The sequence below is a fragment of the Oncorhynchus clarkii genome, chromosome 20 (assembly GCF_045791955.1).
Source record: "Oncorhynchus clarkii lewisi isolate Uvic-CL-2024 chromosome 20, UVic_Ocla_1.0, whole genome shotgun sequence".
NCBI lineage: Eukaryota > Metazoa > Chordata > Actinopteri > Salmoniformes > Salmonidae > Oncorhynchus > Oncorhynchus clarkii.
In genome coordinates, this window is record NC_092166.1 from 60850322 (window position 1) to 60869416 (window position 19095).

General features: G+C 44.3%; 1 protein-coding gene across 1 annotated transcript in view; it reads left to right on the forward strand.

The window, feature by feature from the left end:
- The window catches only part of LOC139376635 (calcium channel, voltage-dependent, T type, alpha 1G subunit), a 319317-nt gene that overhangs the window by 154354 nt on the left and 145868 nt on the right, over positions 1-19095 (forward strand). Inside the window, exons 5-9 of the mRNA XM_071119441.1 lie at positions 7031-7190; positions 9842-10136; positions 14150-14242; positions 14745-15657; positions 15860-16248. Of these exons, the coding sequence (XP_070975542.1) occupies positions 7031-7190; positions 9842-10136; positions 14150-14242; positions 14745-15657; positions 15860-16248 (1850 nt within the window). The remainder of the gene's footprint in view (positions 1-7030; positions 7191-9841; positions 10137-14149; positions 14243-14744; positions 15658-15859; positions 16249-19095) is intronic.

Genomic DNA, 19095 nt, shown 5'->3' on the forward strand with positions numbered 1-19095 from the left:
ATAGTCTTGATCGTATATCATCCATTTTTTGTTTTCCAATGATTGCGCGTTGGCCAGTAGAACGGATGGTAGTGGTGGTTTACTCACTCGCCTACGAATTCTCAGAAGGCAGCTCGACCTACGCCCCCTTTTTTCTCCTTCTTTTCTTCACGCAAATGACTGGGGATTTGGGCCCCTTCCGGAGAAAGCAGTATATCCTTTGTGTCGGACTCGTTAAAGAAAAAATCTTTGTCCAGTTCGAGGTGAGTAATCGCTGTTCTGATGTCCAGAAGTTATTTTCAGTCATACAGTGGGGCAAAAAAGTATTTAGTCAGCCACCAATTGTGCAAGTTCTCCCACTTAAAAAGATGAGAGAGGCCTGTAATTTTCATCATAGGTACACTTCAACTATGACAGACAAAATGAGAAAAAAATCCAGAAAATCACATTGTAGGATTTTTAATGAATTTATTTGCAAATTATGGTGGAAAATAAGTATTTGGTCACCTACAAACAAGCAAGATTTCTGGCTCTCACAGACCTGTAACTTCTTCTTTAAGAGGCTCCTCTGTCCTCCACTCGTTACCTGTATTAATGGCACCTGTTTGAACTTGTTATCAGTATAAAAGATACCTGTCCACAACCTCAAACAGTCACACTCCACTATGGCCAAGACCAAAGAGCTGTCAAAGGACACCAAGCAGCTTGGTTTGAAGAAATCAACTGTGGGAGCAATTATTAGGAAATGGAAGACATACAAGACCACTGATAATCTCCCTCGATCTGGGGCTCCATGCAAGATCTCACTCCGTGGGGTCAAAATGATCACAAGAACGGTGAGCAAAAATCCCAGAACCACACGGGGGAACCTAGTGAATGACCTGCAGAGAGCTGGGACCAAAGTAACAAAGCCTACCATCAGTAACACACTACGCCACCAGGGACTCAAATCCTGCAGTGCCAGACGTGTCCCCCTGCTTAAGCCAGTACATGTCCAGGCCCATCTGAAGTTTGCTAGAGAGCATTTGGATGATCCAGAAGAAGATTGGGAGAATGTCATATGGTCAGATGAAACCAAAATATAACTTTTTGGTAAAAACTCAACTCGTCGTGTTTGGAGGACAAAGAATGCTGAGTTGCATCCAAATAACACCATACCTACTGTGAAGCATGGGGGTGGAAACATCATACTTTGAGGCTGTTTTTCTGCAAAGGGACCAGGACGACTGATCCGTGTAAAGGAAAGAATGAATGGGGCCATGTATTGTGAGATTTTTGAGTGAAAACCTCCTTCCATCAGCAAGGGCATTGAAGATGAAACGTGGCTGGGTCTTTCAGCATGACAAGGATCCCAAACACAACGCCAGGAGTGGCTTCGTAAGAAGCATTTCAAGGTCCTGGAGTGGCCTAGCCAGTCTCCAGTTCTCAACCCCATAGAAAATCTTTGAAGGGAGTTGAAAGTCTGTGTTGCCCAGCAACAGCCCCAAAACATCACTGCTCTAGAGGAGATCTGCATGGAGGAATGGGCCAAAATACCAGCAACAGTGTGTGAAAACCTTGTGAAGACTTACAGAAAACGTTTGACCTCTGTCATTGCCAACAAAGGGTATATAACAAAGTATTGAGATAAACTTTTGTTATTGACCAAATACTTATTTTCCACCATAATTTGCAAATAAATTCATTAAAAATCCTACAATGTGATTTTCTGGATTTTTTTTGTCTCATTTTGTCTGTCATAGTTGAAGTGTACCTATGATGAAAATTACAGGCCTCTCATCTTTTTAAGTGGGAGAACTTGCACAATTGGTGGCTGACTAAATACTTTTTTGTCCCACTGTAAGAGACGGTAGCAGCAACATCCTGTACAAAATAAGCAAAATAATGACTTACAAATAACGTGAAAAACTAACAAAATAGCACAGTTGGTTAGGAGCCCGTAAAACAGCAGCCATCCCCTCCCACGCCATTATTATCTCAGTGCAACTGACTAGGTATCCCTATTATTATATTAGAGCATGTACTGCCAATATAGCATTTCATGTAACAATTTAATAAAATATTTACAAAGCAACACACTAGTTGTACCTTAGGGAGATTCAGTTACTGTATGCTAATTCATGCTAGCTCTGCTGTACACCCATCTTAGCCTTTTTGTTTCCTCCCTAATCAAAACAACATAATGAAAACAACACAATCCAGAACTTTGGGTTTAGACCCTTTGTCAAGGGCTATTGCCTACGGATCAGGCTACAGAGGGACGCAGGTGTGTTCCAACTCCCTCTTTTGAAACTCCATCAGTAGAGTAAGGTAGACACACAGTGCTGCCAGTTCCAGGGCTGGCCTCAGCCGAGAGGACAGGAGAGATTTGATGTGCCTGTAAGCAGATGGGCTCCCATCACAGTCAGTTTCCTGGCAGCCATGTTGACATTAAATGGCCGCCCAGCGCGTAACTGGAAAGCACACAAAGACCGAGGAGGAGAGAGACGGTTATTATACAAGACGAAATGTCAATCAGATGGATTATGTTTAGGTTGTGGAGAAAGGGACAGTGTGTGGTTGTGAGGGGATGGGAGAGGTGTTCGTTTGTGTGTGTGAGAGAGAAAAGGAAAGGGAAAAAGACATACCTCAAAAGGAATTAATGAATATGTAGGATATATGCCCAGTCAGGTCACTTGAGATCCAAGGCGATATTCAACGTTCGTCCAGGTCCACTGGACTTTGGGAAATGCCTTACAAACTGGCCACTAGGGGCAACAGTGAGCGCTATTACCGTCAGGTAGGCTTGCTTGGGTGCAGTGGCTGGGGATGGCAGATGGGTGTAAGGCGTGAGCTCCAGCTCCAATTTGGAAATGAATGCCTAAACTTAACCGTCAAATTGTTTCAGTTGTAAACCTATCCCGGCGTTCTGGTTCCGAGGGTCACATGTTCAGTCCCAGTGCTAGGCATTATTTACATTTTTTGGACCCTTATCCCAAACCTTAACCCTTACCTTAACCATTCGGAATTAATGCCTAAACTTAACCGTTGAAATGTGATGTTTATCTCCCCTGGACAAACGTTGAATACTGAAGTCAAACCGTGAGATGCTGTTGAAATGCCATCTTGTTCCATTATTCACAATTCCCAGCTTGTCCAGCTTTTTAAAATTTGGTTTCATGCATTGATTTAATAACCTGGGGATCCCCTATGATCCAAGTTGGCTCAACAATAAGCTGCTGTATGTCATTAGCATAACAACACACCAGAGAAATGCATTTGGCCACAGTAGCCATTTATTCCCGAAGGTTAGGGCACAGTTTCCTATAAAGCCCTTCATTTTCAAGTAAAAGGAAGCAAAGTTACACTATTGGGACTAAGCCCATGACTTGCATTGGAGTGAGCCTCTATGTTTAATGCGACTATAAGACAGTAATCCTAAACTCTGTGACAGGCAGAGCTAAGCATCATTCTCCCATAGCTCAGCGCACTGCAGTATAAGGTCCCTGCGCTGATTTGGAGTCGACTCATTAATGTGTATGTGTGCGCTGCATTGCTTTGCATTGCTGTTTTACTCATTAATGACCAGAGAGAGAAAGAGAAATTGAACGAAAGACAGAGAGAGATGGAGATAGAGAGGGAGAAAGAGAAAGTGCTGTAACGTGCAGAAAGTGTCCCTCGTCAGGGAGTGTTGAACAAACTGAATCCTGCTGAATGCTGTTTCCTGGAGAGTTCATGGTGATTATCTGAAGGGGATAATGTAGAGCACGCACTAACAAAATACACAACATACATGCTGGATTTTTTTAGACCTTAGTATAAGTACAGACTAGAATAATGTATACATAATGCACCCAATAAGTGCATATGTTTACTAGGCTCCCGAGTGGTGCAGCGGTCTAAGGCACTGCATCTCAGTGCAAGAGGTGTCACTACAGTCCCTGGTTCAAATCCAGGCTGTATCACATCTGGTTGTGACCATAGGACGGCGCACAATTGGCCCAGTGTCGTCTAGGTTTGGCTGGGGTAGGCCGTCATTGTAAATAATAATTTGTTCTTAACTGACTTGCCTAGTTAAATAAAGAACTGTGCCCTGTCAACGATTAAAACATTTATTCTGTTGTGATCTGTCGAGTTAATCTGCTGTGATTAATCATTAATTCAGGATTTAATAATATTAAATATTATAAGATTTTTTTTATACAAAAAGCATTACAAGAATATTGGTGTCTTGATTTTGTCCAAAGTACCGGTAAGAGAATCTGGTGAATTGAATTGAAGGCCCACTTTCTTTAACCGTTGGCCTGCAAACATCCCCATCAAAATGAGTCTGTTTAAGATATAGAGATCTGTTTTTTTGAGTAAGTAAACATACTTTGCTCAACATATACAAAAAAGAGAGCCCACATAAACCGACCATACTACATACAAACAATTACTCACAAACAAGCACGGGGCAACAGAGGGTTAAATAATGAACAAGTACTTGGGGAATTGAAACCAGGTGTGTAAGACAAAGTCAAAACAAATGGAAAATGAAAAGTGGATCGGCGATGGCTAGAAGGCCAGTGACGTCGACCGCCGAACTCCGCCCGCCGGTCGCCGCCCGAACAAGGAGAGGGACCGACTCCGGCGGAAGTCGTGACACTCACAGTGTCACTGCAGAATTAAGACGTTTTCCAAATTTCTCCAAATATCAAATTTGGATGTTGTTCCAGATGTCACATTTTAAAGTGTTTTTTGACACCCTGGGTTGATCAAATTTTGAAGTTGCTCCAAACGTCAAATTTAGAAGGTTAAGTGTTAAGCTTTTGGATAGGGTTAAAATCTTAAGTTTAGGCACTCATTCCGAATGGTTAAGGTAAGGGTTAAGGTTTGGGATAGGGTAATAAAAAATAAAAAAACATAATAATAATAATAACAATTGTGTCCATCACTGAGTTTGAAAGCGCAACCTTGTGGAATATAACACGCAACCAGAGTTATGTTATACTGCTCTACAGTGGATGGTTAGCAGTCTTATGGTTTGTTCGTAACCAAGTGGAAATGTATCATATTTGGGAAAAATTCCCCTGAACGGCCCTCCAACTGTTAATTGCTAGTTAAATCAGCCATGAATCCCCCTGTGATGGGGGAATGGACGCTTGTTGTTTGCAATGTTAAAACATTTCAACAATTTCACAGGGTTGACGTGTTGTGCTAGACCCACTCAGTTTTTCACCACAAAAACACCAGACGATGGCAAACAAATTATAGAACCAGCTCCCCTGCTTTTAAACTATAATTTGACTATTAGATGTTCAATGTTTCTTTTGAAATAAATATTTGAAAAGGAATCGTTAAAACATATTAAAATGAGACTTCAAGTCACGTAACAGGGTTGACTTCAAAATGAGGGACAGACTTGAATGAATCACTAATCCCATGAAATCAATAATAACCCTCAGAAATAACTTTGTCAAAGCAACACAATGACTAGGGCTTTACAATGACGGTGACAACTTGGAGTTAGAATCTTCCTAGAAGTCACAGATAGCGCACAGATGTCAAAATGCTGATTTGTTGACTTTATTTGGCACTTAATGGGCAATTACTATAGTATTTCTTACATTTATTTAACCTCTTGAACATGTGCTCTTTATGACAGAATGTTAAAATGAGGTCAAATCAAATGTTTTTTATTTTATTTATTTTTTTACCAAGTTATACTTCTCAAACTGCACCGAATTGGTGGAACGACCCAACTCCTGTCTTAGGCTTGGATTTGTGTCTTGTGTATTTGTTCCCCGTCAGGCAGCGTAGCTGTAAAAAGCTGATGACTGTGAGACTAGATAGAGAGACACAATACAGCTGGATGTGAACCCAAACTGTCGACACGCCTGTTATTTACCCAGACATGCTTCCCATTGTGGCTCACTTCTCTTCTCTCTCCTCCGATGATACCATCCCTCGCTTCTTATCTCTACTGAGCGCTCTTCATTCTCCCTATTTTGCTCCCTACCCATTTTCTTTTCAAATGTGCACATTTCTCTTTCTCTCTCTCCCCTCCTTCTCTTTTGCTCTCTGTCTCTCTATCGCATATCTCTCCCACTCTCCATCCTCTCTCTTTCTCCTTCTCCCACTTTCTGTCACTCTTCTTCCTCCCTCGCTCTGTCTCTGTCTTTCCCAAATCGACTAATTTCTCGCTGGTTCTCCCCGTGGTGGTGGTAGTCATTGAGCAGACAGGGATTAACCCGGCTCCTCCAATTACCCGGAGAAATCCTGATCGGAAAATGATTCTCGTTATTGACGCCCGAGTCACCTGTTTCTGCTGCGAGCTTAACTAGAGAGGATCTCCAAGGGAGGGAGGGAGGTAGAAGGGGGAGAGGGGGGAGAGAGAGATCATTACAACACTGTATACAGACAAATGTCTTAATCTTTTGGAACTTTTGTGAGTGTAATGTTTACTGTTCTTTTCACTCTTGTTTATTATTTATTTCACTTGCTTTGGCAATGTAAACATATGTTTCCCATGCCGAGAGAGTGAGAGAGGGAGGGAGGGAGAGAGAGAGAGAGAGAGAGAGAGAGAGAGAGAGAGAGAGAGAGAGAGAGAGAGAGAGAGAGAGAGAGAGAGAGAGAGAGAGAGAGAGAGAGAGAGAGAGAGAGAGAGAGAGAGAATATAACTCTGATTTAACCACTGTCTGGTTAGTAGGGAGAGAGGAGGAAGTCACACAGCGATAGGCCCCGGGGACTGTGTGGGCAGGAGCATGAGGAGGAGGCTGAAGAGATTGTGGTAAAGCTGAGGCGCTTTACTGCAGTTACAGGAGCTGCTGAAGTTCCTAACTTGTCCTCCTCAGGCGTGCACAGTGTACTCTGATACACAGAGACAGGAATGGTATACTGCGTTGTCACTATTACAATATACCATCTGGGCTCGTGGTGTACTGTAGTTGAACCATTCCATTTTCCTCCACTTGTATATAAAGATGTTTGTGTGGGAATGTGTATGATACCGGACACGTGTTGATTTCTGTATACGTATGTGTCTGACAAGGTATTAAAAACAACGTGTGTGTTTGTTTGTGTGTGTTAGGTATGCGTATCCTGGTGACCCTGCTACTGGACACCCTGCCCATGCTGGGGAATGTCCTGCTGCTCTGTTTCTTTGTCTTCTTCATCTTCGGCATTGTGGGCGTGCAGCTGTGGGCGGGGCTACTGAGGAACCGCTGCTTCCTGCCTGAGAACTTCTCACTGTGAGTAGAACTGTGTATGTGCGCGCGTGTGTGTGTGTGTGGTGGTGGTGGTGGTGGTGGTGGTGGTGGTGGTGGTGGTGGTGGTGGTGGGGGGATAGGGCTGAGGAGGGTGCGGGTGAGGTTTTGGGTGAGAAGTGGTGAGAAGTGGTGAGGGGGGGTTACGGTTAAGAAGAGGGTAGAAATGAATGGGTTTGGTTTGATGGTAATGAGGTCAGAGGCAAACGAGGTGAGTTTATTTTCTGTAGCAAATGAGCCTCTGTTACTTAATCTGTGTGCGGGCTGTTGATGCGGATTGCTTGGTTTCCAGAACGTGGGATGTTGAAACACTGTAAAACCAGATCAGTTCTAGCTGCGCACACATTTTGAGGAAAACGATGACCTCACAAAAATTCCGTTAAAAAACATATAATAGCTGAAGTGAGCAGTACAACCTTCATATGAGTAATACAAATGCAGTTTTTTGGAGTAAGGTAATGCTTCAATTGAACTCCCCCACTAAGCCACGCATCCAATCATTTACCAGTGTGCCTTTGCTCTTTGATTGAATTGTAGAGTTACCACCCATGACATAAGGCCTTATACATAGACCTGAAACTCATCGTTTACAGGCCATATCAGGCCTGCAAGTCTGGCTGCAAAATTCCACAAACAGTAATCTTCCAACCAGGAGTTCTGAAAACCTGGGAAATTAGCCAGAATCTTGCAACCGTAAATGTAAATCACATTACGCTAGTTTGCAAAGTGATGTCTAATTCCTGTTGGAATCTAGCCAGCGTTAGAATATCCAACAGTTGATATTTGTATTCAGCCGCAAACCTGCAGTCATAATGACTGCCAAGATTAAGCACAGTGGGAGGAGATGACCTAAGCCATTTAAAGTGGAACAACCATTTCAGTAACGGGTGCAACAATTCTATGATTGGATTTGTTTACAAAACTGTCATTTATCTTTGCGTAGCATCTACATGTTAATCAATCAATCATTCAATGTACATGCAAAAACAGACATTAAAAACAATTCCAAACTATCAACCTGCAGTAGAGAATGCTGGGGAAAAACAGTTAATTTGTTATCACATCTTTAAAAAATGTAGAGGGTGTGACTTCTCATTTAGTTTTGAGTAAGTACCACAAAAGTATTTGAAGTAATAATGACTTTTCATTGACTTTGAGTACAACTTCCTAGAAGTATTTGAGTAAAAAAAATGCCTAGGGGTTGACAGTGTAGGGAAAGTTTGACCTTGGAAAAAAAGTACCGTCAGACATACTGCCGACCACCGCCATTTCCTGAGCAGCGTCATCTCTCCTGTATTAATCAACGAGTAGCCATGATTATATAGACGTGATAAATGGGAAGGAGAGGATTACTAGTGAGATTAGAGAGAGACCATTACTGCCCATACACTTAGACAGCAGCGGGCTCTATAAGTAATACATGGTATATGACATTTCCACCATGGTAGTTATGATTTATGACATTTTCTCATAAAGGACCTAAATGTCCTTCTACATTATGGGTTCGTGAAGACTTTTCATTCTATTCCATTTGGACGAAACATTTCAGGTTCTCTTGAAATGTCACGCAATGTTACATTCCCGTCATTTTGTATGTCATAATAGCAGATAAAGCCATTAAAACAGACTGCAACAGCAAGGAGCTTCAATGGAAAGACATCTTTAATCATAACTTTAATTACCACAGTTTTGCCATTGCATTAGCCACGTGACTGCGCACTATTAAATTCCATGATGGATACAAGGATTAAATCCCCTCCAACGCCAGATTGACTCGCCAGCCGAAGCTGTTGCATAACTCCATCCTAAAGTGTGAAATAGCTTAAATAGCTTAAATAAAAATATATGTGTTAGCATATAAATATATAACTGGGACTGCCATAGCAGTACTAGAGGGAGGATTTGGCCCAGTAAGTAATTGAAGCTACTTGTGTGGCTAATGCATCAAAACAAACACACACACACACACACACACACACACACACACACACACACACACACACACACACACACACACACCGATCCAGCGTGTCACATCGCCTCCAGGCAGAGTCTGTGTTGACAGACGCACCAATTATCTATCCTCTGACGGAGATGTGCGCCATTAGAGCTAAGCCGTGGTTAACACAGACACCCAGACGAGGGACATACTGTACACGTGCACTCCCGAGTGGCGCAGCGGTCTAATGCGCTGCATCTCAGTGCTAGAGCCATCACTACAGATCCTGGTTAGTTTCCAGGCTGTATCACAACCGGCCGTGATTGGGAGTCCCATAGGGCGGCGCACAATTGGCCCAGCGTCATCCGGGTTAGGGTTTGGCCGGAGTAGGCCGTCATAGTAAATAAAAATTAGTTCTTAACTGACTTGCCTAGTTAAATCAAGGTAAAACATATATATATATTATGTAAATACACAGATTGCATAGGGAACAATGATGAAAACCCTAGATGGGAGAACTCCACCAACTGCTACACTAACCTTGCTATTATCCCCTCTCTCCTCTCTTCCTTCTAGTCCTCTACCTGTGGCGCTGGGGAGCTACTACCATGCAAAGAACCATCACCAAACCCCTTCATATTCTCCATGCCTACCTACTAGAACCCTAACTGTAACACTCTCTCTCCTCTCTCGCCAGTCCTCTGTCCGTCGAGCTCGGCAACTATTACCACACGGAGAACGATGACGAGAACCCCTTCATCTGCTCCATGCCCAGGGAGAACGGCATGCGTCTGTGTTCCTCTGTGCCCACCCTGTATGAGGAGGGAGGTCTCCAGTGTCAGATGGACATGAAGTCCTACAACAGCACAGACAACACCACCTGTATCAACTGGAACCAGTACTACAGTAACTGCTCGGCGGGACACGTCAACCCCTTCAAAGGAGCCATCAACTTTGATAACATCTGCTACGCCTGGATCGCCATCTTTCAGGTGAGAAAATGGCGTGGGCGTGACTGTGTGCATCAGTGGAGGCTGCTGACGGGAGGACGGCTCACAATGATGGCTGGAACAGAGCGAATGGATATATTTTAATACCATTCCACTCATTCCGCTTACCACAAGATCATCCTCCCCAATTAAGGTGCCACCTTCTGTGGTATACATATGGATTGCACGTACGCATATACTCATATATGTAATTGTATGGATAGCAACACAGATACATGTACAGTTGAAGTCAGAAGTTTACATACACTTAGGTTGGAGTCATTAAAACTCATTTTTCAACCACTCCACACATTTCTTGATAACAAACTATAGTTTTGGCAAGTTGGTTAGAACATCTACTTTGTGCATGACACAAGTAATCTTTCCAACAATTGTTTACAAGACAGATTATTTCACTTATAATTCACTGTGTCACAATTCCAGTGTGTCAGAAGTTTACATACACTAAGTTGACTGTGCCTTTAAACAGCTTGGAGAATTCCAGAAAATTATGTCATGGCTGCTTATTTTTGAGTCAATTGGAGGTGTACCTGTGGCTGTATTTCAAGGAACTACCTTCAATCTCAGTGCCTCTTTGCTTGACATCATGGGAAAATCTAAATAAATCAGTCAAGACCTCCACAAGTCTGTTTCATCCCTGGGAGCAATTTCCAAACGCCTGAAGGTACCACGTTCATCTGTACAAACAATAGTATGTAAGTATAAACACCGTAGGACCATGCAGCCGTCATACCGCTCAGGAAGGAGACGCGTTCTGTCTCCTAGAGATGAACCTACTTTGGTGCGAAAAGTGCAAAAACCTTTGTGAAGATGCTGGATAAGCGTGTGCGAGCAAGGAGGCCTACAAACCTGACTCAGTTACACCAGCTCCGTCAGGAGGAATGGGCCAAAATTCACCCAACTTTCTGTGGGAAGCTTGTGGAAGGCTACCCGAAATGTTTGACCCAAGTTAAACAATTTAAAGGCAATGCTACCAAATACTAATTGAATGTATGTGAACTTCTGACCCACTGGGAATGTGATGAAAGAAATAAAAGCTGAAATAAATCATTCTCTCTACTATTATTCTGACATTTCACATTCTTAAAAAAAAGTGGGGATCCTAACTGACCAAAGACAGGCAATTTTTACTAAGATTAAATGTCAGGAATTGTGAAGAACTTAGTTTAAATTTATTTGGCTAAGGTGTATCCAACTTCCGACTTCAACTGTATGTACATGCAGCCACATGCACACTTACACTCCGCAAAGCACAGTCAATACTGTTTACCCATAAAAACCAAGGCATTTAATGTTCCAGGATGGCAGTATTTCAGAAGTGTCTCAGGAAGATGGCGTCACTGTCTCATCTGTCTGATGCTAACTTAGTGATCAGCTGCATACTCAGAGCTTAAAGTGTCGTGGTACTTTAAATTGTTGGCACCGGTGTTAGAGACAGCTGATCTTTTGGAAATTGGTTTTACGCTACACTGTACAGTATCTTATTTCAAAAATACCTTTTAAAGCAGCATCATCAGTGTTTTTTTTTTGTATCTCTTTCTTTGTTTTGAAGAACACCAAACAGTTGACTGACCACTTGACTGGTCCCTCCTTAAGACTTTGACGTAGCTGTTGAGCTGTATCCTTCCCAGGGTTAGGTTGCATTAGGTTGTATGAGACACAGAGACCGAGAGCATAATTGTTTGTACTGCTGCTGTATCTAAGGAATAGGGATGAATAGATTAAGAGGGTCGCTATGGCGATGGAAGTGGAGTGAAGCGCACTAAATATAATTTCTGTCATTTGCTCTCTTGTCAGCTTATTTATCGCAGGGACTTCGTTCGAGTTTTAATTTGTCCCCGTGTTGTAGTTGTGTCATTACAGACTTCACAGACATACTCCTGAATCAGAAAGATTGAGGATTTCCACGATTAGCATGAGAACCGCCGGGCCTCGACGGACCGCCCTTTGAGCCAATGAGCAGTCATTCTGACTGCAACATTCCAACAGTGTGATTAATACGTCTCATACACTGTATGCTATCGCAAAGATAATCATTGGTTGTGTTCATACAGCAATGAAAAATATTCAGGGGTTCAATCAATTGTATTCACGGAGTGACTGTTACAACTGTGAAACAGGAAGCATGTGTGTTGGAACACAGTAACAGCTTCTTTTTATAGCACAAAAAATATAGATATATCCCAACCACCAAGATGCAGTGTCAAGTGATAAAGAGTGGAACTCAGCAAAAAGCAAAAAGCATTATAATGAATATGAGCGTTGATGTGACGGCGGTTAAAAATAGTCATAATTATAAATAGTCATAATTATCATCAGCGCGTGCTTGTGTGTGTCTTCATGCAATGGCATCCGTTGGATTTCATTCAACAGTTGACATAAAACCTCGTAACTGTCACCGGCTTGACACACTTTGACATACCTTTGTTTGGTTGTAGTGTGTAATAGTCTCCCTGTCCCGACTTCCGCCGGAGTCGGTCCCTCTTCTTGTTCGAGCGACATTCGGCGGTCGACGTCACCGGCCTTCTAGCCATCACCGATCCACTTTTTATTTTCCATTTGTTTTGTCTTTGTTTTTTAACACACCTGGTTTAAATTCCCCCATTACATGTTCATTATTTAACCCTCTGGTTTCCCCCATGTGTGTGTGCGTGTTTGTTCTATTGTAAGGCTGTATCTGATGGCTGGTATATTGTTGCCGGGTTTTGTTATTTACGCCCGTTTTAATTCGTGGTACCGATACTTTTCCAGCACCATAGTATTGTGTTTATACTGGTGTTTTCTTGAATTAAATACCTTGTCCACGCATCTCGGCTCTCCTGCGCCTGACTCCTTTCTCCAGTTACCCACAGCATTGACACTCCCATTCTCTCTTTATTGTGTCCCTGGCGTCTTGTCATTCTTCAACACCGTTGTGCAGGTGCCTTATTTTGCGCAGAGGAAGGACCTCCCGACTCACTTTGATCACGGTGCCGGCCAGACTTGTTTTCTTGGCAAGCAACTCGGCTGCCAATGACAGTGAAGTGAGGGAATTGTCCACGGTGACATTTCTCCCCTTGCCAATTTAAGGTTCCACAATCCTCGTCACCACATTCTCCGACATTCGCTCACCTGCTGCCCGGATATTTTCCCAGATTTTGAAAGCCGTTCAGCATGTACAATTGCACACGCTCTCACTGTGTAGCCTACTCCAACTAGGCCAGAGTAGACTGATAAGACTGCTTGGATTCAGTGGACTGATATACAGTAGGATACATACTATTTTAAGATTATAAGAATGGATCAACATAGTAGAACGTCCCGCCCTGTTCTTCATTCACAATTACTGATTACATGATTATGCATCGTTCTCTTCCCCTCGCTCATCATCTCCCCCATTCTCCCCCTTTCTCCCCCATCATACTTTATTGAATTGATTTACTCTGCTGTTTTGGCATTCTGTTTCAAGGGAATTATCATAGTGATTATCTGCTGGGCACTGCACTTTTAACTGTCGGAAGAAGGTGTGGAGCAGGTCCTACTGTTGGGAGAAGGAGGGGCAACATGTGGAAGTGACATGGCCTCGTAAAACTGGTTATAACTCCAGTTGTGTTTGAAATATTAAGATTCTAACACCGACAGTGTGTTATATAGACTTATTTTGGAAAAGTCAAGGGCAGAGGGGGTAAGGGGGGGGGGGGGGGCAGGACTTAAAAAAGAATCATAAGCAGTCAAAATGACTGCTTTAGCGGATCCAGTGTTAACTCAATCTCAGTGGCTCTGTTCTTGAGGTGAAACTCAAACACAGAGAGAGACAGAGAGAGAGAGAGAGAGAGAGAGAGAGAGAGAGAGAGTGTGTTCAGAGTGTTCAGTAGTTGGTGTGATGTGGATGGTGCACTAGGGAGGGGTTTGAAGTCAAAATGCCTGACCTACAGCCTTTGTTTGTGTGATATCTATGTCTTTCTGTGTGTCTGTCTCTCTCTGTCTCTTCTCTTTCTCTCCTTCCTTCTCGATAGGTGATCACGCTGGAGGGCTGGGTGGACATCATGTACTTTGTGATGGATTCTCACTCCTTCTACAACTTCATCTACTTCATCCTCCTCATCATCGTAAGTGACCAAATAAGTGGGGAGAGTTAATTATTATAATTAATCTATAGTTTGAGTGTGTGTGTGTGTGTGTGTGTGTGTGTGTGTGTGTGTGTGTGCGTGCGTGTGTGTGTGTGTGTGTGTGTCTGTAGCATAATTCAATGCAATGGCATAGCTGCTTATTCAAGCTCTTAGCAAACTCCTGACTCCTGAATGCCCTCCCAGGCCCTTATGTCTGCTTCCAGAAACAACATGTCTCAGTACACCACTCAACATCTGTTCAGTCTGAAACTCCCTTCAGCAGTACACAGCCTGGTGATACAGTACAGGAGTATTATCTCCTCAAGCACACATTCACAGAGCTGGGGGAGCTGCTTCTCAGAGGCTGGGAGGCTAGCCGCTAGCTAACCTGGGGGACTGTCTGTTATTTGTATGTTCAACTCACAGTGGATATGTAGGTGGAAAAACTCCCTAAAGTGTGTGGGTATAGACTCTGTGTGTGTTTCTGGTTGCCCCTCTCCAGATTGGCTCGTTCTTCATGATCAACCTGTGTCTGGTTGTCATCGCCACCCAGTTCAGTGAGACCAAGCAGAGGGAGAGCCAGCTGATGAAGGAACAGCGCATCCGTTTCCTGTCCAACGCTAGTACCCTGGCCTCCTTCTCCGAGCCGGGCTCCTGCTACGACGAGCTGCTCAAACTCCTGGTCCATGTCATCCGCAAGGGGTGCAGGCAGGTGGCCCATGTCTGTCGGGCCTTGATGCGCCGTGCTGGGATGAACATCGCAGCCTCTCCCCCTGCCCTGGAGCGAGAGAGGGGGAGCCAGAGAAGGAGGAGGAAGGCTTCCAGACAGGGTTCTGTGGTCTCCAGAAAAGGGTCGATGTCCGTTCATCACTTGGCTCACCAACACCACCACCATCATCATCACTATCACCTAGTGAATGGGAGTGTGAGGGGGGGACTAGGGGGTAGGGGGGTGGAGGGGGTCGGGGGAGGAGGGGCGGACGTGGAGACGGGTTCACATAGCAACAACGGTGGCGCTGGACGGCTCATGTTGGGTCCTCCTCCATCGACCTCTGACCTGAACTTGGCGACCCCGACGTCACCAGCCAATCCCGCGCTGGGCATCATGTGCCACACAGACTGCCAACTGGAGCCCACCACCCCCACTACCCTCACCCCTACCCCCACCACTACCCCTAGCCCCTTCTCCCTGGCACCCATCCCCATGTCCAGGGCTATGAAGAGGAACTCAGTGCCCTTTGCTGCCCCCGGACCTAAGAACTACCCCACCCTACAGCCCAGGGCACTAATGGAGTCTAGAAGTGTCAGTGTTACAGCTAGTACCATCAGTAATATAAACCTCAACCTCAATATACCACCACTAACCTTGGAGAGGGGACCACAGAGTCTGGTGAACACACACACACCCACGCCAGGTACACCATAAAACACACGCAAACCATTTGAGAGGGATATGGTGTTTCTGTCTTGTTTTAATTAAAGTCACGATGTGACTGTGATGAAAATTGGGAGAAAATGGGAACATCTATTTTTCTGAGTTACATGGTACAATATCAACCAAGATGCTATTGTATATCTGTTTTCTCTTCCTATCGTCTTCTCCATCCCTCCCTCCAGCCCAGCTATCCAACCGTGACCTGAGTGTCATCGGAACCCTGGACCCCTCGTTCCCCTTTGACCCAGAGTCATGCCCATACTGTGCCAAGGCCCTAGCAGGGGAGTCAGAGGGCACGGACGGAAACGAGAACCCTGGGGACTCAGACAGCGAGGGCATCTACGAGTTCACCCAGGACCTCCACCACAGAGACCGCAGGGACCGCCGGGACAGCCGTCAGCCCAGGAAGGGGCAGCGAAAGCTGGGTACCACGGCAGGGCGAGTGGTCCGAGCCTGGAGGCTGGTGTGTGACACCTTTAGGAAGATAGTCGACAGCAAGTACTTTGGAAGAGGGATCATGATCGCCATTCTGATTAATACACTGAGTATGGGGATTGAATACCACGAACAGGTGAGTGTGTGTGTTTTCCTTGGTACATCCTCAGGAGGATTGTATTGTCTGTGTGTCTGTGTGTGTGTAGGTGTTACTAGGACAGGGGAAAGTTGGGATTGGAGAAGCCAAACTGCAGTCTGAAGACTATTCCCTGTGAGTGCAGTGGTTCAGACTGTGTGTAGCTGTGTGCATTGAACCGCTCCTAGCCTTTACTCAACTTCCTTCCCTGAGGCCGGAGAGGAATTCCCATTCTTCCCAATCCTCTGAGCGTTTCATGCAACTCCGGACTGCCTTGTTTACAGGAGCGTAATTGTGACCATGTGAAAGTGTAGGAGAGCGTGTGTGTCTGTGTGTGTGATTTTATGTGTGTGTGTGTGTGTGTGTGTGTGAAGGGTGAGGAAGGACCCCAAACATCTGAAAGAGATTGCTCTTTCTTTCTCTCTCTCTCTCTCTCTCTCTCTCTCTCTCTCTCTCTCTCTCTCTCTCGCTCTCTCTCTCTCTCTCTCTCTCTCTCCATCTCTCCCTGTCTTTCCCTCTCCCTCTCTCATTCGCTCTCTCACATGCCTCGTGTGCAAGCCATAGCCTGAAGGGAGCACGCCACCGGGTCTCCCGCCCAGCTCACACGCACACACACACACACACACACACACACACACACACACACACACACACACACACACACACACACACAGTATTTGTAACTGTATTTCACACAGATGTGAGTATATGCGTGTGGTGTTAAAGCAGGTTTGTATTAGTGGATGGGTTGAAACACATTCTTGAGGAGGTGATTGCGTGTGCATGTGTGTGTTTGTATCTTGGCATTTATACATTATGTGTGTGTGTGTGTGTGTGTGTGTGTGTGTGTGTGTGTGTGTGTGTGTGTGTGTGTGTGTGTGTGTGTGTGTGTGTGTGTGTGTGTGTGTGTGTGTGTCTGGGGCTTTAACATGGTGCTGTCAGCTTCCCTCGCCTCCACATCCATCTATAATAGATCACAGAGAGTGTTTTATCTTGTAGAAATCCCCTTTAAACACACACTCTGGATCTCCCTAGACCCGTTAGACGCTAAGCACACCACACCAGATCCACCGGAGTATGCTTTCACCCCTTAAGCCAGTGTTTCACCCCTTAAGCCAGTGTTTCACCCCTTAAGCCAGTGTTTCACCCCTTAAGTCAGTGTTTCACCCCTTAAGTCGGTGTTTCACCCCTTAAGTCAGTGTTTCACCCCTTAAGTCAGTGTTTCACCCCTTAAGCCAGTGTTTCACCCCTTAAGTCAGTGTTTCACCCCTTAAGCCAGTGTTTCACCCCTTAAGCCAGTGTTTCACCCCTTAAGTCAGTGTTTCACCCCTTAAGTCAGTGTTTCACCCCTTAAGTCAACTCCAGTCCTGCAGTACCCCCAACAGTTGGACCCCCTGACAAACGCACCTGGTTCGACTCATTGAGGGCTTGATGATTAGTTGACAAGTTGAATCAGGTGTGCTTGTCTGTAGCTACAGAAAAAATGTGTACAGTTGGGGGTACTCGAGGACTGGAGTTGGGAAACACTGGCTCAAGTAACAAGACCTCAATATTCAACGTTGTCCAAGGGGGATAAACGTCAAATGTAAGTTAAGTTTAGGCATTCATTCCGAATGGTTAATGTAAGGGTTAAGGTTTAGGATACCTTTGCTAAAAAATAACAAATAAACTAGTGCCTAGCACTGGGGTTGAACACGTCAACTACATACGCCCATCCGCCATCTCTGTCCACAAGCCCTCAACTTGATGGTAATAGTGCTCACTGTTGCCCCTAGTGGCCTGTTTTTATGGCATCTCCCGATGTCCTGGGGATCTAGACGAACGTTGAATATCTCCTTGGATCTTGAGTGACCTGTCTGCCCTTAAGAGTCCCCCTTAAAGTTACAGTTCACTCAAAAATCAAAGTTTGTTAGGCATTGTCATATTTCAAAAGTGAACTAAAGAGTCCACACTCAACGGCATTTGTTATTGAAGTAGAAATGTTCTCCGAAGAGCGGTGGCCTTCAGCAGTGGATTAGTTTGAGCTTGTTTGAGTTTATTTATTTATTCTTGCTCACAGATGAAACTGAAGAAATGCCGAATTTACATGACTAATAATTGCAAAACACTCATTTAAAATACATTTAAAACACATAATACGCGACATAAATAGAATACAGAACAATATAAAAATTTTAAGCTCTAGAATTATTATACAGTCGTGGCCAAAAGTTTTGAGAATGACACAAATATGAATTTTCACAAAGTCTGATGCCTCAGTTTGTATGATGACAATTTGCATATACTCCAGAATTTTATGAAGAGTGATCAGAGGAATTGCAATTAATTGCAAAGTCCCTCTTTGCCATGCAAATGAACTGAATCTCAAAATAACATTTCCACTGCATTTCAGCCCTGCCACGAAAGGACCAGCTGACATCATGTCAGTGATTCTCTCGTTAACACAGGTGTGAGTTCGAATAACAGACTGGAAGCTTCAAAAGGAGGTGGTGCTTGGAATCATTGTTCTTCCTCTGTCAATCATGGTTACCTGCAAGGAAACACATGCCGTCATCATTGCTTTGCACAAAAAGGACTTCACATGTAAGGATATTGCTGCCAGTAAGATTGCACCTAAATCAACCATTTATCGGATCATCAAGAACTTCAATTGTTGTGAAGAAGGCTTCAGGGCGCCCAAGAAAGTCCAGCAAGCGCCAGGACCGTCCCCTAAAGTTGATTCAGCTGGGGCATTGGGGTACCACCAGTACAGAGCTTGCTCAGGAAGAATTTTGGAGAAGCCACTTCTCTCCAGGAAAAACATCAGGGACAGACTGATATTCTGCAAAAGGTACAAGGATTGGACTG